This window comes from Amblyomma mixtum, chromosome 9, assembly GCF_055824585.1.
Source record: "Amblyomma mixtum isolate Tamu chromosome 9, ASM5582458v1, whole genome shotgun sequence".
NCBI classification, from domain to species: domain Eukaryota; kingdom Metazoa; phylum Arthropoda; class Arachnida; order Ixodida; family Ixodidae; genus Amblyomma; species Amblyomma mixtum.
The window spans coordinates 97,132,071-97,159,205 of NC_143020.1; the positions used below are offsets into that span (position 1 = coordinate 97,132,071).

General features: G+C 46.1%; 1 protein-coding gene across 1 annotated transcript; it reads left to right on the plus strand.

The window, feature by feature from the left end:
• The first annotated feature begins 5,447 nt into the window (after nt 1–5,447).
• Nucleotides 5,448–23,164, plus strand: Tmem63 (transmembrane protein 63). Its single transcript, XM_089559396.1, has 21 exons — nt 5,448–5,606; nt 8,110–8,192; nt 8,723–8,810; nt 9,234–9,271; nt 9,996–10,135; nt 10,513–10,564; nt 10,919–11,030; nt 11,767–11,840; nt 12,737–12,817; nt 13,754–13,880; nt 15,239–15,372; nt 16,187–16,312; nt 17,474–17,618; nt 18,209–18,315; nt 18,447–18,533; nt 18,625–18,681; nt 19,135–19,297; nt 20,244–20,349; nt 21,382–21,549; nt 22,164–22,276; nt 22,904–23,164. Exons 1-21 carry the CDS (start codon nt 5,448–5,450, stop codon nt 23,162–23,164), a joined length of 2,421 nt encoding a protein of 806 aa, XP_089415522.1.
• Nucleotides 23,165–27,135: the final 3,971 nt, after the last annotated feature.

Genomic DNA, 27,135 nt, shown 5'->3' on the forward strand with positions numbered 1-27,135 from the left:
AGCAATGAAATCCTTAAGACACACCTAGTTAACCTACCTTTGCGATCTTCAGGATAGCGGTGTCGGCTAGCCGTCAGGTGGCGGCACATACGTATGCTCTTTGCTTTAAAGCGACGATCGCCCTTTGAAATCTTGCGAAATAGATCCGCCGAAATAGAGCAGTTTTCATGTTTTCGCCATTTTTATGTAAGGAAGCTTTATTCGGCTCACTTTTATTTCTCATTGTTTTCCGAACTTCTAGCGTATATTAATCGCAGAACCGCAGGAAAAGATGCCACTGGAAGCGAGAAATCCATGATTAAAGAAATTGCACCAACGTGAAAACTTTCACCTTTCTGCCTTGGGGAGCAGCGAAATCCAAAAGCAACCCCTGGTTAACACACCTTTGCGAGCTTCGGGCTAGCGGTCTCGGCAAGCCGTCAGGTGGCATCACAGGCGCATGTTCCTAGCTTTAATGCGAGCTCGCCCATTGTACTCATGTAAAATAGCATCGGCGATCACAAGCAGTTTCCATTTTTTTTTCGCTTTTTTTCATATTGGGAAGCTTTATTCAGCCCAGTTTTAGATCCCAGAATTTTTGGAACTTCATCTGGCGTATATCAAGCCCAGAGCCGTAGCAAAGAAAAAGTAGACAGAAAGCGAGAATGCCACCAACAGCGAAATTTTGTGGTTGTTTCGTCTGTTTTTTTTTCGTTCTGAAGTTACGCGCTCACCTATAATAATCAGTAAATGTTAGACGAAGCCACGGAGTGGACTCCCTTGGCGGCACAAAATAAAAGATGGGGCAGGAAATGCTGCTATTTTTTAAATAGGTTAAGAACCATGCGCCCTATTGCAGAATTTCCATATTGTGCATGAAGGGCGTGAAGGCAATCATGGAACACGAAGTAATATGAGGCTTAGAGGACAGACTTTCACTTCTGGAGTACATCTGACATTCAGCAGGTGCTTAATTGAAATGGCGGCAAGTTTCCATGAATGTTGCTGACCTCTTGAAATGTAATGTTGTAAGGGCAAGAACTGCGCGCTTTTGAAGAGGACATGCGTCACCTGAAGCTAAAGGTCTTTTTGAGGTCTGAGAGGTGGTCTTTCTGGAGACATTGCCAATTATTTTTGCCTTTTAAGGCCCAGCACTGTTTTTTCATTAACAACGACAGTGGTGCGAGGGAAGATTTGTGCATTTGATAGCCTCAACGTTGTTAGTACCTGTTACCGGAAACCTCGTCGCAGTGTACGCTCCTGTCAGCCCCCTCCGAAGTAAGCTGGAACTGACTGCTAATGAATCAGGAACGGGCACAATTGGAAGCCCTCGTTGGCTGGGCCTTTGAGGTTACCACTGTATGGGGGTCTCACTGAGGCTAAGCCGCCTACGGTCAACAAGTTCTTGGCAAAAAAAGTTTTTCTCTCGAGTCATGCGACAACCTCTCGACTGTAGATCACGTGGAGGTGGCGTGCGCGCTAAGGTCAAATAACAAGGGTTTCAAAGACGAGTGCGCTGGAACACTTTATGTAGATGCAGCAGAATACAAACATACCAATGCCTTTGCAATTGTGGCTGTGAACGAGAATGGTGGCCACATCGTCTCGGCAACAATCAAAACGAAATCCTCTGAAACGGCAGAAGAGGCGGCTATAGCCCTCGTCCTAGCGCATACCCAAGACAGCATCATCCTCAGCGACTGCAAAATGGGTATCAATAATTTCGCAAAAGGGCCAATTACAAACACCTCCCTTAGAATCCTTAACGCAACCAAATTCTCCCCAAATTGTTCCGAATTGATATGGGTCCCAGCCCATTCGGGGAATACGGGGAACGAGGCAGCCCACAATAAAGCCCGAGGTATCGTCGACCGGGCAGTGGATGAGTCTGGCTCCCTGAATTTCACGAAGGACTCCATGATCACATATCATGATCTCATCAATCATTTTAAACTAGAGAGGAGAATCCCCCCCCCCCGGACAAAAGCCTGGCTAAAGAACAAGAGGTTACGTGGCGTCGTCTACAGACGAGATCGATACGCACCCCATCACTCCTCGCGCACATTTATCCAGATATTCACAACCCAGATTGTAAACACTGTGGCCAACTAGCCACCTATGATCACATCCTGTGGGAATGCAAAATAGAGCCACCTCCGGGTGATCTAGTCACTGCTCCTTCTCTCGAGCGGTGGGAGACCGTGCTGGCTAGCTCTAACCCCAGAACGCAAGTTTTGGCGGTGGAGTGGGTTGACAAAGTCGTCGAAGGCTGCGTACTCTCGACCTCTTAACGTGACCTCTTACTAAGCTCTTTCCGGCGAATAAAATGTTTTACAATCAAGCTCGAATACGGTTTAGAACCAAGTGCCAGCGACATCAATTTGTGGTAGTGGAACTGAAGCGCCAAAACGAGAGGAGTGGACGAACATTGCAGCGAAAAATTATTTGAGCATAAAATTGTGGTCCGGAACTTAAACCCCCTTCTAGTTTCTGCACATAAAATAGAAACCTCTTCCATACACTCCCTAGGAAAAAGCAACTCTTACGTTCTTATGGTAAGTATACGGTTGGTTAAAGGAAACATATTTTTTTGACTCGACGTTTCGAACGGAAGACCGATCTTTTTTTCACTCTTGGAAAATATCGGTCTTCCGATCGAAACGTTGAGTTAAATCAACATATTTCCTTTAGCGAAGCATGTACTTCGCTACTTCATGCTCTCACAACCTACATATATATATATATATATATATGAGGGTGTTATTCATATGAGAGAGGCCTACAGCCATAGAAACCAAGAAAGTTTTTTTTATTTCTGATGTTGATCAATGAATATAATTAGGGAATATTTTACCCCTTGAATATAATTGATTAGAAAAGCAGAAGGAGAAACAACCACATGCCACAGGTGCGAACCCGCGACCTCCTAATAACGCGTCCGGTGCTCTACCGACTGAGCTATGGCGACGGCTGACAAATGTTTTGCATCATCGGTATTTAAGTTTACATGTGACGTAACCATAGAGTTCACGAGCGCCACTCTCATTTGGTTTATACGTACGATTGCCACTGGCCGCCTATAGCAGCCAGAAAGGTGTCTCAAATGCCTCTATGAGAAGAGTCATACGTGGCTTTCAGATGATATCTTGGTAGTTTGGCCGGCTATGGCGGGCTTGTATTAAGCAGCCCGGTAACTTGAGACGCGAGCAAGTTTGATTGAAGTTTTCCCCCCTTTTTACAGAAGTTCTTCCATGCAATAAAGAAAAAAAAAGCCGCGGTGGCTCAGTGGTTATGGTGCTCGGCTGCTGACCCGAAAGACGCGGGTTCGATACCGGCCGCGGCGGTCGAATTTCGATGGAGGCGAAATTCTAGAGGCCCGTGTGCTGTACGATGTGCTATAGGAATGAATTATTTTGGGCAGCTTTCAGCTCACTGGCTGAATAGCACATAATAATTATTTGTGTTAGCGGTAAATAAGGCCATGATGGACGTGCACTTGGCGGTGCTTAAATGTCTAATATATGATGCACAGATCTTGCGTGGCGTGGTATTTCAGTGATTTTAAGTGTACATATCCTTTGTTAATTTGTTAGTTTATTTATTTTTTATTTATTTATTGTCAGGCACCCGCTATCAGCCATAGAACTTTAACAACTGCACTCAGATCAGTGGAAGAGAAAAGAAAAATGAAACGAATAAGGATAAAATACCAAAAGAGCAATGAAAACGATGCAGATATCTCTCTCAATGCTAGGGAAGGCTTTGGAGAGAGAGCTATTTCACTTGCCAACGCGAAGTGAACGCTGCCTTGAACGTTTAGGCGACAGCTGCGATTGAAAAACTGTTTTTACACAGTGACTTTTATATATATTATGTTGTCTTGGTACTGCCCTTTGATACTGCCTTATTATCGTAGACCAGAGAAGAGTCTGTTGTATGCCACGGGTCACGGTCTGTTCCCTTTGCAGAATCTCGATGCTCAGATGCTGTTTCTATCTGTGTGTTAGGCACAGAGCAATTTTAATAAGGTCAGTCGTTTCACTGAAAACTGCGAGCTTATTATTCGTATTTGTTCATTCACCCGTACCTTGTCTTGTCCTCATCGCGTGGGCGTTTTATCGGGCACCTCATCGGTCTACGTAACTTTTCATCCTATTAATGAAAATGTCTGTCCTCCAGATGTTCTAAAAGCTAAGCCTAATTGCACCGGAAAATTGCAGAACCATTTGCAGCAGTCATGACATTTATGCGCCGCAGACAACTAGCTTATCACACTCTGCGCGTGTAGACTCGAAAACTTGTATAGTGGGTTAGTTCAGCAACCTCTTGATGCATCAGTGTTCTTAGTCTCTGCTGTGTGTTCTGGTTTTCGAATAATAAATTTTGACTTTTAATAAAAATTTCTACTACTGCCTTTTTTTTTGTGAAAGCAACGCTTCATCATCACAGCTCAGTTTCAGCCCATTACTCTGGGGTGCTCGAAAACAGCTTCCGAACAGGGAGTCAGCCTCCTAAACCCACACCTCTCGAGTATTGAGAGAAACAGCTGGGCCTGTTCGTACATTAGCACCTCGGAATTCAGCTCGACACACTAGGCGAGCGCTAACTATCTAAAAACTGTGCCGGTATAGTCAGCACTCGTGCCTAGTTTCTTCGTCCTTGTCTTGTGTGCAGCGCTGAACGTCGAGACGTTCCAATAAATTGGTAAATTGGTTTTTTGAGGAAAGGAAATGACGCAGTATCTGTCTCACATATCTCGGTAGACACCTGAACCACGCCGTAAGGGAAGGGAGGAAGGTAGGAGTGAAAGAAGAAAGAGAGAAAGAGGTGCCGTAGACATCGCACAGTGCACGTTAACGATCCCCAGGTGGTCGAAATTACAGGAGACCGTTCGAACATCTATTTTTTTCTGTCAAACGACAAGTAGGCCATGACGTCTCCTTTTTTTTTCAAATTTGACGGAATGGAAGCACGCTTTCCATTGATTGATTGATTGATTGATTGATTGATTAATTACCCGATTGATTGATTGATTGATTGATTGATTGATTGATTGATTGATTGATTGATTGATTGATTGATTGATTGATTGATTGATTGATTGATTGATTGATTGATTGATTGATTGATTGATTGATTGATTGATTGATTGATTGATTGATTGATTGATTGAAACCTTTACTGAAATGAGTTCCTGTGGTAGCCGGAATCCAACGATGACACGTGCTTGACACAGCTGGTAAATACGCTTCCCCTTGAGCTAGGCGCATGTAGGCGCGTGTCACGAGCTGCAGAGGAAGAAGAAACCCCGCTCTGCACAGGCAGGTAGCCGGCTTCCGCTGCTGGTCCGCTTCGAGCGAGAGTCCTTTTCCGAGCTTCGCTTCTATGCGTGATTCGGCTGCCGTTGCCGCAGCTTGGGCGCGATATCCTTCTCCCCGCAGCGACGAGCTCCCCAGCGCGGCCGCACGATGACCCACAAGCCGTGGCAGAGCGACGAGTTCGTCCTCTTCGAGGAGCGGCAGGCGATCAAGTGCAAGTTCTTCAAGAAGGGCAACTTCACGGTCACGCTGGCCCCCGGCTACCAGGGCATTCCCGAGAACCTCGTCATCAACCTCGTCATGTGGGTGGTGCGTATGAGGAAGGCTTTCGCTTCATATGCCTTTACTTTGTCTTCGTGAATCTGATGCGTGAGAAAGGATTTCGCATCACAGGCTTTTGCTTGGTCTCCGTGAATTTGAACATGCGGTTTTGCGACATGGTGCCACGACAAAATAGAGCAGAGATAAAACAGTCGCGACAAAGCAGGTTGCGAAAGGCAGCACCGTGGCTTTGTAGCACCTTCTTACTACAGCTACTCGTCTTATTTCGTTATACCGGATATAAACGCCAGTTTAGACTCGTTCCGCAGCGCTGTGTTCAGCGCTCTGCTGTGTCACCATGCGGTACTGTTACTGCGTTTTTCTGTGGCAGTGCTGTTTTGTCAGTGCTGTTTATTTTTTTTCCGCAGGCTGTTTTCTCGCTCTGGGATGTTTTTACGCGTGCTGTTCATCGTGTTCCCTTGCAACAGTCGCAGAGTAGTGGGACTTTCCCTGATATGCCAATTGGCGAGCCGTCTAGGTCATGGTATGCCGCAGACGGAAACTTACACGTTTACCTTCTACCCTATAACAATGCTCTCCTGGGGCAGCTGGCAAACGCATGATCTCAGTAATGTCCCACTCCTGAGTAGCTGCGCTACAGCCGCGTCAGTGGAACAGCGCCGCTGACGTTCGGCTGCCGAGCTTGACCAAGGTCGTGGTATCGAATCCCAGCAGCAGCAACTGTACTTCGATGGAAGATGAATGCGAAAATGCCAAAGTGCTGTGCGATGCCAGTACGCATTAAAGAACCCCAGTTGGTCGAAATTTATCGGGAGCCCTCCACTACGATGTTTCTTCTTATCTAATTTTATTCCCTCCTTCCTACCTTCCCTCGCGACGCGTTTGAATTGCCCACCGAGAAAGTGACATTTACTGCTCATTTCGTTCCCTCTAAAATGTTCTATGAGCATGTTGCTCAGCAGTGCTGTGGAGGGCAGGGAAAAAAAAAGGGGGGGGGGGGGGGGGTACCGTTCCCGTGGGAGTGTAATAGAGCTTAAAAGAACGACTTGTTGGGCTAGTTGGTAATTGTACCGTCTTTGTCAAAAGTAACCAGGCTGCAAGGTTTGCTGCTAGCTTGTATAGTGGAGCCCTTGTGACTTTCCTAAAGACCAAAATTTCTTGTAAGGTAAGAAGACTCCCAGTACTTACCTTTAACGACCTTTTCAGCTTCAGGGAAGCTGTAAGAGCTCCACTGTGTGAGCTAGAAGCAAACCATGCAGCCTGGTTACTTTTGACAAAGACTGTACATCTTTGGTCAAAAGCGCGAAACACACGAAGACACAAGGAAGGTAGACTGGAGACGCTCCGTCCCGTCTACCTTTCTTTTCGTCTGTGCGTTTCGCAGCTTTAACCAAAGATATAATAGAGCTGTCGCTATCTCCTTCTCTTCTCTGCCCTTGGGAATGGAGAGTGGTCTGGCAGTTTTTTCATCGCTGCGTGCGCAAACAAATCTCTATTGAGTTAAGGGCTATCTAGAACGCGTGGTACTAATACTGGTATTAAAAACAGACCGTCTAAATGCTGGTCAAATTCCGGATAGCTGTGTGAAATGTTTAATTAGCCAGTATTTTTATGGCTTTATAAAAAAAAACTATAGTTTCAGCGGCCAGTAGTTTCTGTGTTCCTTACCCTATTTTTTTTTTTTTTGTCGACATGAATACATCGCTGCTCAGCAGGCGCTGATGTCGCTGAATTCATGGCACTGCGTAAAAAAAGCAGGCTGCATATTTGTTGGTGGCAACAAGTTGTCGTCGCTGTCGGAGTGTATACATTTTTACAGTGGCTGACTTCAAGCCACTGACAACATGATGGCGGCATCATATATACTGCCGCCGCGGTGGCTCAGTGGTTATGGTGCTCGGCTGCTGGCCCGAAAGACGCGGGTCCGATCCCGGCCGCGTTGACTGAATTTCTTTGGAGGAGAAATTCTAGAGGCCCCGTATACTGTGCGATGTCAGTGCACGTCAAAGAACCCCAGGTGGTCGAAATTTCTGGAGCCCATCACTACAGCGTCTCTCATAGCCTGAGTCTCTTTGGAACGTTAAACCCCATAAACCAACCAACCAATATATACTGCAAGGCCCAAAATCTCCAGGGCTTAATGGCATTTTTCTCAACAGTTACCCACCTCAGTTTACGTATTTGTGCTTTACTGAATAATTAAGAAGCGTACAGATAATTTCAAAAGCATGCTCAGAGGGAATGCATTGCAATTAAAAATGAGAGGTATCTTTTTTGGCCGCCGCGGTGGCTCAGTGGTTACGTTGCTCGGCTGCTGACCCGAAAGACGCGGGTTCGATCCCGGCCGCGGCCGCTGGAATTTCTTTGGAGGAGAAATTCTAGAGGCCCGTGTATTGTGCGATGTCAGTGCACGTTAAAGAACCCCAGGTGGTCCAAATTTCCGGAGCCCTCCACTACGGCGTCTCTCATAGCCTTAGTCGCTTTGGGACGTTAAACCCCAAAAACAAACAAACATCTTTTTTGTTTCCAGGGCCTGATTACCCTATACAGCGTACTCAATCGAACTGCGAAGAATTACAGCAAGCTGGCCCTACTACACAAGGACGAGCAAAAGTGAGCAACTATGGGCCGTTTCAACCTGTATTTGCTGTAAGCTGTTGATTTCCTTTAAAGGCGCTCTGATGATCACTGCAATTTTTTATGAGTGTGAAAATCAATTCCATGAATTTTTCGGCTGTGGTGATATATTAGTACGGCAGCAAGAGACGCATTTATTGCTGAGAAAAACAAATTTGGAAATTTAGGACGTCAAAATTAAAAAAGGGCTCCGTGATCACCGCTTGGAAGTGAATGGCGGTGTTGCTTAGCCTCAGGGATTCGCGAAAAAACCAGTCTTATTGCACCGCACTTTGCTTGTGAAAACGGTCGGAGATGGCGCCACTTGTATTTCACTTTTTCTAGCTTATAAATGCTCCGTTTCCAGTGGAAGTAATGTATTTGTCATCAGAACGCGCTTGCCTCGGTTCAGGCCAACTTAATTTGTCCTCAGAGTTTGTTTACAGCTGTGTCACTTCGCTCAGCGAAAAAAAAAATGGGACGTTAATGCAATATTTCTTCGTTTTCTTTTTTTGCTTTCGTTTCAGGTGGTCTCAACTTATATATGGAAACAGGACCGATCCACAGGACGACGAGAGCCTTGAGTCCCTAGAGACGGTCATTCGAAATGAAACCGTAAGCGGTGATTATTTCATGTCAGCCTTCGCAAGCCAAAGCTGAGATTTCCGAGTGTCGCAGCCCAAAAGCAAATTAAATGCGAACACTAAATGAAGCGCACCATCCTCTAATGGTACTTATTACATGTACCCCAGTAACAGCTGAACGGTTCAGTAGGCTAATTAGGCCTCCACGTGCGAAATGATATCCAGCGAGTTATCAGCGCACTGACTAGTTTTACGAGACTATTTGTACAGGGGCTGTTGAATGACAAGCTGTTTTAAGCAGCCAGATTGAATAGCCGTTTAGACAAGCTACTGAAACGCTTGGCGTTTGAGGTCGACTATAGGACCATCCCAAACCCTGCGAACTTCATTTTCTACTTTCGAATACGGTCCTAAGGATTCTGCCATCATGAGAAATTCATCTATTCTTTTTCAGGGCTTGCTCAGCTGGGTGTGGTCGATTTTCTTGATCAAGTAAGTTCGACGGCACCTCAACGAGTCTAGTAAAAATATTTTATTTAGGAGCGCGATGGCAGGTAGAGGTTGACCACAAAAGTTGATAACCTGTATATCTAAAACAGCGACCTGCGTTGTAGAAGAACTATAAAGACACTGGGTGAAACAGCAACAGACGTCGGGAAACACTTTGTCCATTGGAAGTAAAACCGCTTCGGTACTGGTCGGTGGATGGAACTTGTCAAACAAAACAACTTTAGAAGCGAGCAACACCCTCTATCTGAAAACTTATTACACGCAGGGCGGAAATGTCACTAATAAATTTAAAATGCGGGGGTTTTATTCTCACCATATAGCCTGTTCTCCTGATAGCCTGTCTTCGAACTCCAATCGCATTATGAACTTGGCGTCCCTCTGCCCCCATGTTCCGCCCACGGACATTTCTCGGACCTTTAATCCTCAATAGATAACTTGTGGCCCTTTACGGCTGCATAGTGTATTCCCGGAGGAAAGCTTTGGAAGAGACGGTAGAGAGACATGTTTGATGAAATTAGGAAATCTGCGAAGACAGGATAGCCAAAGCTGGAGAAAGGCAGGACTTATTGAACATCCAATGGGAGGATCCTTCGGACAATGGAAGTAACTTTGTCGGCGGAGATGCTGCTGTTGATGCTGATTATGATGTTGTTGATGATGAAGATGATGCACCCGACTGAGGGAGTGCTGTTTCCTTTCCATCCAGGGACCGGCACATCCTGAAGAAGAACGGCCCGGACGCGGTGCAGTACCTGACCTTCCAGCGGCACATCATCGTGCTCGTGCTCATCGTGTGCCTGTGCTGCGTAGGCCTCATCCTGCCTATACACGTCTTCGGGGACATAGGTATATATGCTGAGCCACCGGGTACAGCTGTCACTACGTCACTGTCGCAGAGATGGTGGGCGAAAAGCGAGGATTTTTTTTTTTTCATTGGAGAGCTAAGCGGTTTTGCCCAGGTTGATTTTATAAACTGCTTCAATGTATAACAAAAGAACAATGTGACATCAACTTAGTTTGTGGACATGGTTGGACATGGTTGTCCAACCATGTCCAACCACCATGATCAGGTCACCATGATCGTCCACATATTATTTTTTGCTTTTACGGGATCCCGTGAATCATCCCCCCCAAAGTGTGAAATGTCAAATATGCAAAGCTTTTTCATGACCGTGTATTCGTGCGAGCGCGAATTCTAACAGAGCACTCATTTTCATCCGCAGAGGGAGACGCGAGGAAGTTTGTCCACACGACTCTCAACAACATGGATCCTAAGTAAGCTCAACATTCTATGCCACGATGGTTAGTAGTTGCTAGAAATCTGTTATTACAGCCTTAGGTGGCTATAGTCGAAAAAATAGGTATCTTCGATTATTAAATTCAAAACAAAGCTTATCGCTGTGTTCTGCTTCGCAGTGTTGAGCAACTCAACACTGTGCTTTCAGGTGATCTGTGCGGCTTGTGCTTGTACTCGTGCGCTTGTTTATATTCTTTCAGCAGTGAACAATAAGTTGACACTCAGTGCTTGTAGTGTGTATTCATGTTTCCTCTCATTCAGCGGTTTAATGTCGGTTGATGTGCACATCGCTAAGAAATTATGAGCTGAGAACAATTTTTCCGCCCCGACAGCGCATCCAGCCTCTGGGTCCACGTGATCCTGAGCTTCCTGTTCCTGCCGCTAGGCGTGCTCTTCATGCGCCACTTCTCGGCCAAGCTCCACATCCGGCCAGAAGAGAGCAGGGTAAGAGTCGCAGTAATATCTTAAACTTCGTATTCCCCTTGACAGCAAAGCCAAGTTCCGGATGCGAAACGCGAACTTTGTGAAGAAACCCCCTACTTTGAGACTGGAAATACGTTCCCAACGTTAGCCGAGCAGTGATACCCATGCGCAGCTGCAATGCTGAAAGGGTCTCCAAATGGCTGTCACTGTGCAGCGAGAGCTGTTATTGCCGCGCTTTTGGTTTATACGGCGTCGTTGTCGGTGGCGTAGCACACCAGGTGCAACGGGAACGACAACACCCATGACGTGTACGAGAATGCGTCAAGCTAGTTAACCACACAATGCCAATCGCCAATTGATCTGAATATAATGTTGTTTATGACATCATGGGTCTACCTCTAGAGCTAATGCGAGCGAGTGTACCTACACAAAAGTAACAGACATCCAGTAGCCGTATCCAAAGTTTCTAAACACTCTAAAACACACTGGAATTTCGCACCGGCACAGATGTCGCAGGAATTCACGTTACCACAGTGGTAAAACATAAGTTCAACTTTTTTTTCTATTACGACAGGCCTTCTCCAGGCCAAGCGGTGCCAACTCAATAATATGCAGTGAATGAGCATTTTTTTTTCTTGGGAGCTGAATAATTTAACACGCTGTTAATGAGTGAAGGTTCGAAGTATGAGCCCCTTTTTTGCAGTCAAATTTATTTGCGAAAAATAAGGGAGCAAATGTGGCATTTTCGACTTCGCAGGTTGGCAGGACTCTCATGATAGTGGGCGTTCCCCGCAAGAACTGCAACGCCGACACCTTCCGGCAGCATTTCAGGTAGCGTTTTTCTTTACGGGCGTCTCCATGTCCGATTCTGGAAGCAGCAGCGCAATTTGTGCATAACGTCTAATTCCGCGGTAATTTATCTTGTGTTTACATGACTCACTCACTGGCTGTTGAACTCAAGCAGAAGCGTCGTTCCGTGCTTACATTATCTACACAACCAGATATATTTCATGGTGTTTGATGTCAACTGGCAGTAAGTTAATGCTGAGTCAGATAGGGAGATCATTGCGGTAAAGGCAGAAAGCTGGGCTAGGTGGTGGTTCATGACTGATTAAAAAGACCAGCGCAAAAGAAGGAAAAAGGCTCGTCCTGTCTTTTCCTACCCTTTTGTTCCAGTCTAGTCTTTTGCACTAGTCGTTTTAATCAATCAGACATGGAGCCATGATTGATAGTGAGTGTTTTGTTCGGGGGTACTCGGTCATCTCACCATATTCTGCTCATTCTTATCGCCACCGCGGTGGCTCAGCGGTTATGGTGCTCGGCCGCTGACCCAAAAGACGCGGGTTCGATCCCGGCCGCGGCGGCTAGAATTTCTTTGGAGGAGAAATTCTAGAGGCCCGTGTACTGTGCGATGTCAATGCACGTTAAAGAACCCCAGGTGGTCGAAATTTCCTCAGCCCTTCACTACGGCGTCTCTCATAGCCTCAGTCGCTTTGGGACGTTAAACCCCATAAACCAAACCAAACCTTATCGCCACCATCACACTATGCTTAAAATGAACTTGAAATTTGCATGGCTTTAAGGGAGGCATAGCGCATACAGCACATGCTCCCAAATTGGTTATGCTTCCAATCTAAACGAGAGCGAGGAAGAAGTACAACGACCACTTTCTTCAGCTTCATTTTGCGAATTATTAGAAAAGATGTCTTGTTTTTGCATGTTTGCAGGGAAGCCTACCCAGAGTGCATCATACAGGACATAAAGTTCGCCTACGACATCCGGGAACTGGTGGTCCTCGACAGCAACAGGTGCTTCTGCAAACAGTCTTCGCGCCTATATCTTATCGTGCCTGTACTTCACCTCGTTCCATGATACGAGAGAAAGATGACAATAAGTGATATCAAAAAAAACAAGTTCAGCACCCCGATATAAAAGAAAAATAGGATGGTGAATATGTATCGGTTCTTTTTTTCTTGAGAGTAATGGAAGAGTTTTAGATTTGTCGCGAAATTTGCATGCACTATCCAACACACTTTTGTCCATCTGGGCCTATACGCTCAAGAACATCACTTAGCCGCTGTAAATTTTACAAAACCGAAGGGCGGCTTGCGTACATCGTCTACAGAAACATGCACGGTAAGCCGGAGCTGATTATGGAAAGATTGTAGATTATAGCATAGACACCAATTTTTGCTTACGTATTTTCTTCTTTCAAATGATGCGTTAGATATTAAAATGCATGGTTCACCACGCGGCATTTGCCTAGGACCGCGAAATAATTTATAATTGAATTTCTTCTTGATGCTTTTCTCGGTTCCGGTTTCTTCAAAGAACGATGGCTGTGACATATAGTCGACGTTTCGGTCACGTGAGCCACGAAAAAACTCAATATGTAATCGCTGATACATAGTTTTAATTAAGTACAACACTTAAGCCAGACCGCTTCAAGACCTGGAATGACAATAAACAACATATCAGCAGTTGTATTTTCATTTTTTTCATGCCTCACGTGACCTAAACTTCAAATACACGTCAGAAGCATCGCTCGGCTGATGAAAATGAAACCAAAACAGCATCAAGAAGTTAAATTGTAAATTATTTAGCTGTCGTAGGCGAATACCGCGGGGTGATTCGTGTATACTAATGAAGAGAACACGCAGGCAAATATATGCTGTCTGTGCCCCTTTAACCTTGCTTAAATTGCACACGTACGCCTCCAACTATCGCGCTCCATGTCTCGGCAGGGAAGTGTCGACTCAGGCCCGCATGTGGTGCGAAAACCACATCAACTCCACCGGAAAGAGGCCTAAGATGCGTCCCTACCAGTTCAGCCGCCTGTGGATCTTCGGAGACGCCTGCGGATGCAAGATGGTGGGTGACGCTTCTTATGTACTATTGGCGCGGTGTGTTCGTATTCTGAAAGCGAAGTGTCTCACGTTCTGTACACGTTGTATTGAAGTGTCACATCATTTTCTGCTTGAAAACAAACATTGAAGAGTGATCAATGGGATCGATGCAAAGAAAATACGAGAGCCTTCTCATCTACCTTTGTGGAATCGTTCTGTAGCCTCGCGCCCGAATTGTATCCCTACAACCACTACCGCTACCTGTAACTTCACTAAGCATCTAGCATCACTAGAACCCAGTCGCTATCACCTATCACTGCAGTGTCCTTGCCATGTTTTTGTCGCCGGTATTTCATTATAATCGGTGTTTCATTATAGCCGGTTTTTCGTTCTAGCCGGTGTTATAGCAAGTGGCAGGTGGAGAGCAGCAACTCCCCCAATACGGCCCCTGCCACAGTTGGCAGGTGGAAGCTTGACGCACGCCGACTCCGGTGGCCGTTTAACCGACATGGCAGACCTAATGATCTTGCATTAAAAGGCGAACAGGGGGTGGGGACTACATTGGAAAAGTCGGGATTTCATCTAATACACTTGTTAATGCGGGCAAGTTACTCCAGTCTTTTTAAAACTTGGGATTAAATGAATACGAACCCAGGCAGCGATTGCTTACGTGAGAGCGTGGTAAAGGCGGAAAGAAGTATACAGGGTGTTTCACCTAGGACTTTACTCAATTTTTAAAAATAAGCTTTCCAATTTAGAAGAGCGCTTTTTTCGGCGTACTATTGTCAGCGGTGTAGTACATCAGAATACAGCAATATGTGCTAACTAGAAGGCTGGTGAACTAATATTGAACATTTACCTTTTTAACTATTACTGTCAGGCTCCTTAATTATTGAGAGGCGTGTAGCCCACGGTAAGCAATATCCATATCAGTTTTTATAATTTTGAAAACGCGCTTACCCTCCGCGGTGGCCCAGCAAATTTTGGCTATCTTCACGAGTTATGTGCACTGGAGAGGTTGCTTTGCCTGCATGCTTCTCGAAAGTGCGTGCATTTTGGCGCGATATAGCCAGAATTTGTTAAGACACAGCGCTGACGGTAACCGCGTTTTCGAAATTCTAAAAACTGATATGGATATTACTTACGGTGGATTACACGCCTCTCACTAATTAAGTAATAGTTAAAAAGTTGACTTTTCAATATTAGTTAACCATCCTAGCAGTGAGCGCGTCTTAGCTGTATTCTGATACACCGCCGACAATACTATGCCGAAAAAGCGCTTTTCTAAATCAAAAAGCCCGTTTTTAAAAGTTGTGCAAAGTCTTAGGTGTAACACCCTGTATAGTGGCGTTTTTTTTAACCCCGGGTCTTCCGTTGCCCCAGGTGGACGCCCTGGAGTACTACTCACGCGAGGAGAGCGAGTACCTGCGCGAAGTCGAGAAGGAGCGGGCGCATGCGCTCGAGAAGCCCGTCGGCTTCGTCTTCATCACCTTCGAGACCGAAGACATGGCCATGACGTAAGAGGGCGCACAGAGTCTACGGGCGCAGGCTGGCAGCGAAGTTTTGGTACCGCGAACCATTCTTGCATAGTCGACTTCGCAGCCCTAAAACCCGGCTTGACGCTAAACGCAGTGGAGACAGGGCGACACGGAAATACAAGGAGGACCACATGTACACAATGCGCCATAGACTGGCGCTTTTGTGTACATGTACTGTGTTCATTCTGTTTAGAGTTGCCCAAAATTTGCAAGCCATGAATATCACACCAAATTGACTGCAACCAGTCGTTGCTGGTTTTCGTGGGAATAACGATTGAAGCATGTCACGAATTCCGTGTGCGTGGATGATGACAGCGCATACAAACGACAGCATGCAACCCACATTCAAGGCATTTTACCTATAACTAAATAATCGGAAAAGAGAAAGCCTAGCTAATGTTCTTTATGTTTATGCGTACATCACAATTCCCGTGAGACGGCCGGTGATCAGTTCTAATGACAACGATGAGATTCTCCGAAACCAGCCGTCAAAGAAATCATCTAAAGAACATCCTTCGTGCAAATATGTTTCTTTGTGGGAATACAGATAAAGTCTTTATCCGGGGCAAAAGCCAGCGAAAATTGCTGCGGTTACCTGGTGGCCACTGAGGTTGCTATTCGATAGACTATTGAGTCAGCGCACTTGACATAGTGGCTGTATTGTCATGCGACACAAGCGGGTGTATCAACTGTGGGACGTGAGTGGCCACTTTCGTTTCAGGCTGGGAAGAGGTGCATAGCTGTTGCTGCGAAATGTCTGGGTAATTTTCCTCTTCCCTTCCACTTCCTACAGGGTCTTCAAAGACTACCGAACGCAGTGCCAGTGTTACGCGACCACGCCTGCCTCCAGCGTGAGCAAAGAACTCAAGTCCCACTCCTGGAAGGTCGTCTTTGCGCCGCCTCCCAGCGACATCTTCTGGTAAGGGCGGCGACTAGCGACAGTATTAGACATTCTCTAAGACTAACTTGGCAGCTCTGACTGCATTTAGCCGCAAGTCTTAGCCATGATTAAAACTGAAGGCACAGCGCACGAAAGACAGGACTAAGGTAGGGACAAACACAGCGCTGACTTGCGACTAAAATGCTTTATTGCTCGCACGCAATTGCTTTATTGTGTAAGACCGTCAACCGCGAAGGACCTCCACCTGCCGAATGTGAAAAAAATCACGAATCACCATATGTGCAGTGCCGTAAAAATGTTGTGTATAAGATTGAGCTCTCCTGTGGGCGGTGTTATATTGGCCAGACAGGGCGCTGCCTAAATGATCGTTTAAGTGAGCATAAACGCTCCCTAAAACCACCCCCCAAAAGCAATTTGGCTCTACATTGGCTTTCTTGTAAATGCACCCCTTTTTTCAAACGTACTACAATAGTGTATAAACATAAGTACCAACGTACGCGGGAAATAGTTGAAGCTCTTTTAATTCACCGGGGTCTTGACAATTGCGTCAGCAAGCCTTCCGTCACGCTAACACAAAAAGAAATTGACTATCTTAGCAGTTAAGTACGATAGAGTAGGATGCGTTTGTGTGCTTTTGTTTGTTGTGTTTCTTGACAATCATCACTGATGCTGTATCTGTTAATTGTGCTCCTTTTTCGCCTATTTATTGCGTGCGAGCAATAAAGCATTTTAGTCGCAAGTCAGCGCTGTGTTTGTCCCTACCTTAGTCCTGTCTTTCGTGCGCTGTGCCTTCAGTTTTAATAATGTACCGACTAGCCCAAACAAATACCTTAGTCTTAGCCATGAGCTCACAGAATAACTCATATCAGCCACGCAGGTTCCCTTCTTCTGCTGTTTGCTTTTTTATTTAGCTGTTTTTGCCCATCACAACATTCAAAATTGATGTTTTCAAGGCGCCTGATTCTGTAGACACCATGCGTTCTCGCATGTTTTGTCTTCTCTTCGGCATCGGCGCCTCGTAATGCAGTTGCAAGCGGCGTTTTAATGTAATCAAATAAAGATCTCTTTATTAGTTTAATTGTTCTCTTGGCTTCTTCTTCAGCAGTAGCACCGTGTACTTCTAGCGCGACTTCACAGCAAAATGGCTTTAACTATAGTAACGATTCCCGACATGTGCAGGGAGAACCTGTCCATAGGCAAGTGGGCTTGGTACATCCGTTCCTTCTTCATCAACTTCGTGCTCTTCCTCATCCTCTTCTTCCTGACGACTCCCTTCATCATCGTCTCCAACCTGGAGCACATATTCCCTTCGGCTGAGCGTCTCGTAAGTCTCTCTCTTCAACTTTGTCAACCGCAAAGCACCAATGCAATCAAGTTGCTTCGACAGTGCTTCGCCAGTGGAAAACGTTTCTTTGGTCTTTCGATTGACTTATAGCTGCGGATAAATTACGAACACCTGGCGTTTTTCACTCCATGAAAATGTCAGCACACAGCCAGAAATTTTTTGCAAAGTGCTCCTGTTAGGAACCAAGCACGCTAATTCGTGGTCATCTGTAGAGCGCCATAACCAGTTACAAATATTCAGGGTACAAAATAAGCAGCTCAGCTCATTTTGTCCTTCTTGTTACTCTTTCCTTGTACTACAACAGACCTACATGGTACATTGAAATGCATTGCATAAATAGTCGGTAAAATTATGCTAATGCCTGAAGCAATTTCGAATCAATGTCGAATGTTTACTAAATATACCCAGTAACCTATAGCTATAGAATAAAAGCAGCGCCTTTCTAAAGTCGTGTTTTTCTCAAATGTAATCTCAGCTGTGATGTCGAAAACAAGGCGTTCCTGAAGCGTGCAGTGCACGTACTTACATGGCTTTATTGATGTTCCACGAGCAACTTCTGTACTTTTCAGAACCCTTTCCTGTCAAAGTTCTTGCCGACCATGATGTTGTGGCTCGTAGCTGCGGCCATGCCTGCAATGGTCACAATGTCCGACGTCTTCATAGCCCACTGGACCAGGTAATACTCAAACATTTCAACCCTTTAAAAGCAAGCTGTCTTTGTGTAACCTACAGAGCATTGGTTTTGTCGTTAAACACATAGGCGTGGTAATCTTTTGTGTGGAAACTAATGAATTTGGACTTTTGCAGGTCATCAAGGAACCACTGGGTCATGAGGAAAATCTTTATATTCCTTTTGTTCATGGTTCTCATACTACCATCCCTTGGGCTTCCCAGGTAGGCTGTGAAACCGCAAGAGTGTACAATAGTCCACAGTAGTACGTGCTGCGGAAGCTGATGCTTAAATCACTCTTTTTTTTCTAATTAGCGCCGAGGTGCTGGTTTCCTGGGTTCTCAAGCCGACCAACGAGACCCACTTGTGGAAGTAAGTGCGCAATAACAACTTAATCCTCGGCTCCTATTGGTACGTTTATTTCAGTTCGACTGTACAGTGGAACTGAAACCTGAAACTGGAACTGGAAGCTGAGCCAACGGCAATCTCAACCCTAGTCGCAGCCCTTATATGCATGGTTGTCATAACTGGTGAACAAGACTAACTTCAGGCTCTTTCAACCTGTTTTAGTTTGATCACTTTAGCTCTCACCCACGACCACCGCCACCAAGTTACTTTTGCAAATGTTGATCATATGGAAATTCACGTAATTGTACTCGCAGCGACGTTATCACTGTCGTACACATTTAGTTTTAGTCCGCCGGTTTCTCCATCTTGCACATCCACGGGTTTACTGTGGTTTTACATGCCTCTATTAGCAGCGCCCCTAGGCGATTCTGGGCCCGCGTAGTCACGACGTGCTGTGTTACGTACGGTCTCCGACAGGTGTCTCTACCTACCGGACAGTGGTGCCTTCTTCATAAACTACGTCGTGACGTCGTCTTTCGTGGGCACCACCATGGAGCTCATCCGCTTCCCGCAACTCTGCCTCTTCATCCTGTACACGTTCATGTCACGCTCCAAGGCCGAGACCTTCGCAGTGCAGCGGGTGAGCAGGGGCGATGATGCAATTCAACGCAATCAACTCTTTCTACGTCGTATAAAGGTGTTGGGAGTCAGCGTAGTCAGGCCGGAGCAGGGCCGAGGGAGCGGGAAACGCGGTCATGAAAGGAAGCAATTAATACTGCGGTGGCGGAAAGTTTCAGCTGTCGCCAAAGTGAACCACGTGTCTAACCGCATTTGGTCTAAATCACGGTTATATGCGTTTTTACGGTACCTTATGCGTGCTTTCTGAAGTACTCAGCTCAAGGTCTTGATCACGGGATAAAGTCACAAGCGTCCCATCGATCAATAATAAGATCCGTTTGTTCTGTTAACCTTACTTTGAAGAACTAGTTTTATATCTCGTTGGAATGTCTCCGAGATTTTCTCTGTGGACTCTACAAAGGAATACCGGGCAATTGAAAGCAATCCAGCCGAGGCGTGTTTCGCTTTAGCTCTTGGTGACAGTTTTCTGATGCTGCTTTACGTTTTTTCATGTCTGTACGCCCTTGTTACGTTAAGATTATGATAGGTGTGTTGTTCGTATAGCCACGAAAACAGCATTTCGTGCGATTAAAGGACAATGATGGAGGAAAATGTCGCCGCGGACAATAAAGCGAGACCATCTGCGAGGCAGTTCACCCAATCTTGTCAATTCACCCGACCAACATATGTTCTGTTGATGTGAGCTGTACTGGCGATAGCTCCTCGGATCTGGCCCTGCCATGACCTCGTAACTGCCGCTGGCTGACCGTGAAGTGGCAGTATTGTTCCCAAACGGCACATGTAGGTACGACGAATATCCCCTGGACATCCTCTTTCTGGGGGTCAATGTTCGGTGGAGATCCGTTTACAAATCCGTCATACATACTACGGGCATCAAGCGGACTAAAGTTCCGTGGCGCTTAAGCCGTGCATAAATCTATCGCTCATAATCTACTACGCTCATGCAGGCATCGCTGTTCGAGTTCCACTTCGGCGTCCACTACGCCTGGTACCTCCTGATATTCGCAATTACCATGATCTACAGCCTCTCGTGTCCCCTCATCGTGCCCTTCGGTAAGAGCTGCAATGTGCGTGCAGTTGCCGCCCACAAATCTACAGGAACGCACTTTAAGCCTCTTTGCTCTTCAGTCGTCGAACCATCAATGAATCTTTAATGTGGAGAGAAACCAGTGTATGAACTTTTTAGTGTGATAGTACTAATAGGCGCATTTTTTGATTTCGGGCATACGTATGTACGTGTTTGAAGCCTGCTTTCTAGCTGGCGGCCCACCATGCCTATTGAGTTTGGGGCAGCGCAGGCCCTTCACCTGGGTGAAGGCATTCAAGGTAAATGTCTTCGGGATAGAGGCCTTTAAGATAAATGTTTTTAGCAAAAGTCTTTTAGGGCAAATCTCTTTTTATAAAGGCTTTTAGGGTGAAGGTTTTGATGGTAAAAGACTTCCGGGTAAAGACCTTTATGTCGAACTCCTTTATGCCAAAAGTCTTTAGGTCAAATGCCTTCAGCACGAAAGACCCTAAGTGTCCACCGCAACTAGTGCTACTGCACGATATTCCGCGCTTAACCATGCTAAACCGTCTGCTATTTTTGCATTACGAGACGCCATAGCAGTGAGGCCGGAATCGAACGCCTATGCAGTGGGCCACCGAGGTGGAGTTTTGAATGAGTTTTAAATGCTTTTACAGACTGATATAAAGACTGCATTTGTCCTAGTCCGATTGTTCATGTCCTAAACATCGCTGACATTAAGTTTTAAAGCCTGTGTAGGTTATGTGCACACTTTGGAAACCCATGTTTACGTTGAGTGCGTTAGCAGCTGTACGTCTGCTGGGCAAAGCTTAAAGGTTTCTGTGGCTGTTTTACGGCGCGAAAGACAAAGCTTACTCAACTGATGCGAGTTTGAACTCTTTTCTCAGCTATGAGCGGAAGGTACGAGCACGATGCGAAGGCTTTCAAACCTGTGTGGTGTATAGTATATACGCACATTTATAAGAACAGTCCAAACAATGTCACGTAATTGAACGGTTCGAGTGTCTTAACACAAACACCCATCTACGGTAGTTGAATTTCAGTGGGCTCTACCGCAGGACTGGTCTACCTCTGCTTCAAGCACAGCGTCGACCGCTACAACATCTACTTCGTCTACACCCCGTCAAAGACGAACAAGTATATCCACGCGACGGCCATCGATTTCGTCATTGGCTCCCTGATCCTTCTCCAGTTTACGCTCGCCATCTTCTTTTACCTCAGAACGGGTAAGCGTTTGCTTCGCCCGCTCCAGTGACAGGCTCTAACAAACAACGAGCACTTGATCTTCCCTCAGAAGTTGCTGGTGGAAAGCTGTTCTGCTTACAGATATTAGGCGTGTATAAATATTTGCGCAGAAGCGCCCTAAAAATATTTCAAGAATGATGCAGCGTCTTTATCCCGTAAGCTTTCCTCCTCGCCTCGGCACTCCTAGCCAAGCTAAAAGGTACGACAGCTAGTCCGGTATATCACTGCACGCAACATCACACGCGGCGGGTAGGAAGGAAAAGTTGCAGCAATGTTGGAGAGTATGCGTAAACATTCGCGGGAGTCTTTCTTTACCGGCGTTTGTATGAATCTAAACTTTCTGCGACCTACCAGTCCCCCCATTGCACAATGGCACTTTCAATAGCACGTACAAAAGCAACTTAGTGCGAAAAAAACCGCTAAAAAGGAAGCGCAAGAACCCTATTTCTGCCTTTATAGTCGTTTAAACAAGAACTTCACGGTTGAGTAAGGTACTTTTTTCAATATTACATGGAATATAGACATCAAAATAGTGGATCAGCAAGCTGATAACATTACACCTGCATTCAATATCCTTTTTTTTTTCGTTTTGCAGGCAACAGCAATGTGACTGTAGCGACCTGTATAATAGCCCTAATGTCCTTCCTTATGTTCCTCGGCCAAGCCATGATGAAATGCTTTCGAGACTTTGGACCGATAAAATACGCGGTAAGTTTGTTCCCACGAAAGTGAGAGAAGTCGTGATCTTCGACGTCTCCAGCCGCTGTGTAATACGGCTTTGAATCTGCATTCTCCTCAAAACATTATCTTTTATCTTCGAAACAAATGAATGAAATGTATCATAACATGTCCTAGGGCCACCTCTTATTGCTTCTGTAGATTCATCCCTTTTAATGCAATAGCATTACAAGCCCCATGGGTCCAAAATGCGTCATCGGTCATAAAATTCGCTCATTGGCTCTATGGAAGTTACTTCACCAGACAGGAGCATTCCCATTGGCTAGAGGGAAGTGACGTCAGCAGACCAGAACATTCCGATTGGCTGGAGTTAAGCGTCGTCACAAGGCCGGAAGTGACGTCAATAACGGTAAAGGCATCAGCAACTGCTAATGTTTTCGCACTGCTAACACATAGTGGAATTACGTGGCCCTGTGAATTTTTCGGTGCAGTAGTAATTTACCACCACATAAAGAACTTTAGGTTTCCGAATGACAAGCGTAAGCGCAGAAGCATTTCGGTTATTTCACCCCACAAGTTCACATACTAAATAGAACTCAATGTATTGCACAATATTGGGCGAGTTGCGAAGTTTTTTTTTTTTTTTTTACCGCGCAGGCCGCCAAGCGAAAGACCTACAACACCTGGCCGAGCCCGCGCAAGTTGTCGACAGTCACCGTGGCGCCCAAGCCGGCGATCAAGAAAAAGCCCCCGCGCCACTCTTACAACGGACCTTCGGCTGCCGAAGGCGGGGTAGTTCCGTGTGGTTCGCCCGTGCCAGAGACCCCTGTGGCCATCGTCGACACTAGGGCGGAGCCTGTCGACGTCAACGCGCCCTCGCCCAGTGGTTCGGCCAACGTTGAGCCAACGAACCACTGAGCGGAACCAGAGTGTATACCCTCGCGGTCCGGACAACAATTACGAAATTGTAGCAATACGAAACTCTCCAAATAACTCTTAACCTTCTTGTATAGACGATTATCGCGTGTTCTACATGATATGTGTGTCAGCCGTGCATATCTTTTGTTATTATTTTCGATGACCCTGCTAGAACATTGGACGCAACGTCGCCACTAGATATACTGAGACATGCAAGCCGTGTGTTTTTCAGCGAAGCGTTTTGGCATGCTGCATCTTTTATGCCCTATTTATGTAGAGTTCACGCTTTCTGACCGTCCACAGTATGTGCCCTGGCTGCCGATGCTATACAAATAATGTTGGCAGAATGTGTCAACAACAGTGGGGACTAGAGTGTCTCAGCAATTCTTTCATCGCCCAGTTTCTTCACCGCAACCAACAAGACAGGCTCCTGGCGATGAGATGTTCGCACTCTTTGCGTGTGGTTTGCAATGGAGGACACCCACCTGAACAAAAACTGTGGTCTGTGGCCAAGACCTGCTTAGTGGTGGACGTGTCGAAAGTGCGCGTGTGTGTACTGAACTCTCAATGTTTTCTGGTGTACAATAAGCCAGCTACTGACGACTATCTTCAGTGTGAACTCTGTGAGCCGCCTGCGACGGTGTCTTGTGCGAAAATTGGCACTGCTTTTTTTTTATTAGCGAAATGAGTTCAAGTCCGCTAAAAACAGATTCATTTAGAATAAACTGACCGAAGTGCTTTAATACAGACATGATAGTGCTATAGTGCTGTGTCGATTTAATGATTTATGACTCAATCTTGGCCTTGTTAACCATAAGGGTTATACCTTGTGCGAGTTCATTGCACCAGAATGACCGTGCGAGTTAAGTGCGCTCCGCAGCTCGCAGAGTGACGTCTAGCGAGAGCGCCCGGTTCGAGAATGCGCTTGTCAGATTAGCCATCTCCAACCAGGCGCCGTCGCTAGACGTCGCTTTGCGCGCTTTGGAGCGCAGGCGGCACAGAGTTCGAGCGCTCCTGACAGGTCTGTGGACTACTGTACATCCTTTATTAAGGCGAAAGCCTTTAATGCCTCATCGTTGTCGACAGAAGGTTGTCAGCAGAGGTGTCGCGCTTTTCGGTTGGTCGAAATGGTTATGACGTCAGAGTGCGCGAATTCGAAGTAATGAGGTCACCCACGGATGCCTCACGCCCCCTTTTGGAGCAGATGACAACTAATAAAATTACATACCTCATTACTGCGAACAAAGCCATGGATACAGCCGAACTCATCGAAGCAGAGAAAGAGTAGTGCTAAAGCAGCAGTCTAAGTCGGCAGTCAAAATGTGTAGTGAAAGTGTGTAGTCAAATAAAGCACTAGTACAGCACAAACAGTCTCGCAGTCAATGCCAAATAGTGCGCCAGGAAAGGCTTTCGCCTTGCAGCACTTTAGAGAGCCAAAGTGCCCCCTGATTTTTTTACCGCGAGTGTCACGTGAAACGCGACCGAACAATGAAGGTGGCAGCCATGCGGGAACCCTCCGAGGCTACATTTAGCCTACCTTGACGCGTAGTGAGACTCCATAGGATCAACTGTGACGGGACAGCACATACATATCGACGTGGTCGTGACCGTTATGCTTTTTTTTTCTTCTTTTTGGCCATCTCCACGGTCCAAAAATCCATTCACGTCTTTGCGGTCACGCGAGCTAGCCATCCTTCTGCTCGTGTCACGCCATGGAAAGTTAGAGTGAACGACAGCCCACTACCTTTCGCGAATACGAAACATTTATTGGTTTATTATTTTTATCCTTTCACATCGATATCTTCATAGCGGGATGTGCTCTGTATGTGATGGCGGCGTCCTTGTCAGAATACATATGTGAAAATACTCAAAAAATGGCCTGGCTTGCTTATGGTTAAGCCTAGGATGCGAAGCATAAGGCCGCCGGCGGAGGCCTTATGCAAGCGAGCGCACGAGTTGAGCCCCAGCTTTCACAGCTGTTGTGACGTCAGCGCCCCTAGCGGAAGGAGCGGGAGTTAGGCCGCCGGTGGAGGCTGCGCGTCCGCAAGCGAGCGCACGAGTTGAGCCCCAGCTTTCACAGCTGTTGTGACGTCATATCACGTGGTGCGCCGATGTAGGTCAAGTGGTAGCTACGCGGCCGCGCGCGGCGCAGCAAGGAAGAGCTCGGTTGTGCGGCTAGTATGCTTCGTATAAAAAAGTCACCAGCCTTCCACGTGACCGTGGAAGCGACATGCGCTAGGTGACGTCACAACACAGCGCGACCATCAAAGGCCCCATGACAGAAGATGTGCTCAAGCCAAGCTCTTAACGAACAGTGACGTAAATGAGCGGTTTATCTAACTGCATGTATCCGTTGCGTAACGCCAATTGTGGCTAATGATGTAGTGTACTGCAGTGACTTTACACAGTGAGGCAATAAGAAGTCCTGATTTTTTTTTTCATTGTAATCCTTTTTCGGTTGGATTAAAGTTGTTCTCGCCAATTGTGACCATTATCATAGCCCGTCCGCAAATATCCCTACCAGGACAAAATGTCTTGAGCAGCTATTCATAACTACTGTTACACTATACTGTTTTTTCACGTAGCGTTACACCTATTCTCATTTCCCTCACCCATGCCGCTGCCCTTGCAGTCATGTATTATTTTTGTCAGATTCCTGGTTTTAGACCAATTCGACATCACTGAGAAAATACAATACTGGCATACTTTCTTTTGAGGGTTATTACTTCTTAACCTTCTATCATTACCTGAGAGTGTCGATCAAACGTACTTTGAGATGTTCTAATTCTCCGGTAAAGTTTTTTCTCAAGCTTGGGATCTGCCATGACTGACCCAGATAGAAGCACGCATTAAGTATATAACCCATTCAACACATCCAAGCGTTTCATGCATTTTTGCTTCATCATTATGCCCTTTTTTGCCTTTTAAAGTTGAGGAATTGACTGATAACTCCTCACCAGAAATGTCTGCGGATGCCTCCACTGCAAACGTAATCCTTCTGCAAGTGTGAGGGCATGTAATGTTGGACTAGTAGCAGTTTCGTTGTTGTAAGCTTTTGCTAGCGGTATGCACCCTATCGACAAAATTTACCTCATCTACTGCACAAGTCACACTCCCCCCTCCTCCCTCATGCGTCTATTCAGACGTTGCGGTTTGCCGAACTATATCCCGTAGAAGTACTGGAGCATACAACGCCTATAAGCGCGATCACGCGACAACAGTTCGGCTGAAGGGTATCTCAGAAAGCAACCTAACAGGCAACACATTCATAAAAAATTGCAAACTATTTGCGTGCTGATACTGTTGGCGAGCGAGGCGTTTAATTATAGATTTTGGCTCCAAAGCATCTCAAAACGTAACCAAAAGGTAACACATCCCCAGGAGGAAATTATAAATTATTTGCTGGCTGTTACTTCTTGGTTTAAAAAAGACGAAGAAAAGTTTCGAAGCCGACTCGAAATGTTGCTTTAAGCGTTCAAGAACACTGTGCTAATCCACTGCAGCTATAGCTGACAAAAATGAACGCTTTCAATAGCGATCTTACTCGCTTCCACGAAAATTCATTATCTTCCGTTAGGTGGTGACCATACTGAATTTCAACGTGTGTTTGCATGCATCTTTACCTACAACGGTGCGACTAAACTGGGGCCGCACATGCGAAGCCATCTTTGCCAGCCGCCGCCCTCTTTCCGCAACCAACACGTCGGGGAAATGACGTCATGTCACGTGATCGCACCTCCTCCAATAAATCTTGCCGCTAGAGGACAAGCCACTATAGTCATATACAACTCAAGAACGAAGCAGCTTTTCCACTTCAAAGGTCCCTCTTCCAGCCAATGGCGTCGGTCGATTCTCATGAGCCTGCTAGCGTAAGAATGCAGGGGGTGGCAGACGAAAGGGAATAGCCGCCCCCCCCCCCCCCCTGCATTGTGATGCTAGCAGCTTCATGAGAATCGGTCGACGTCACTAGC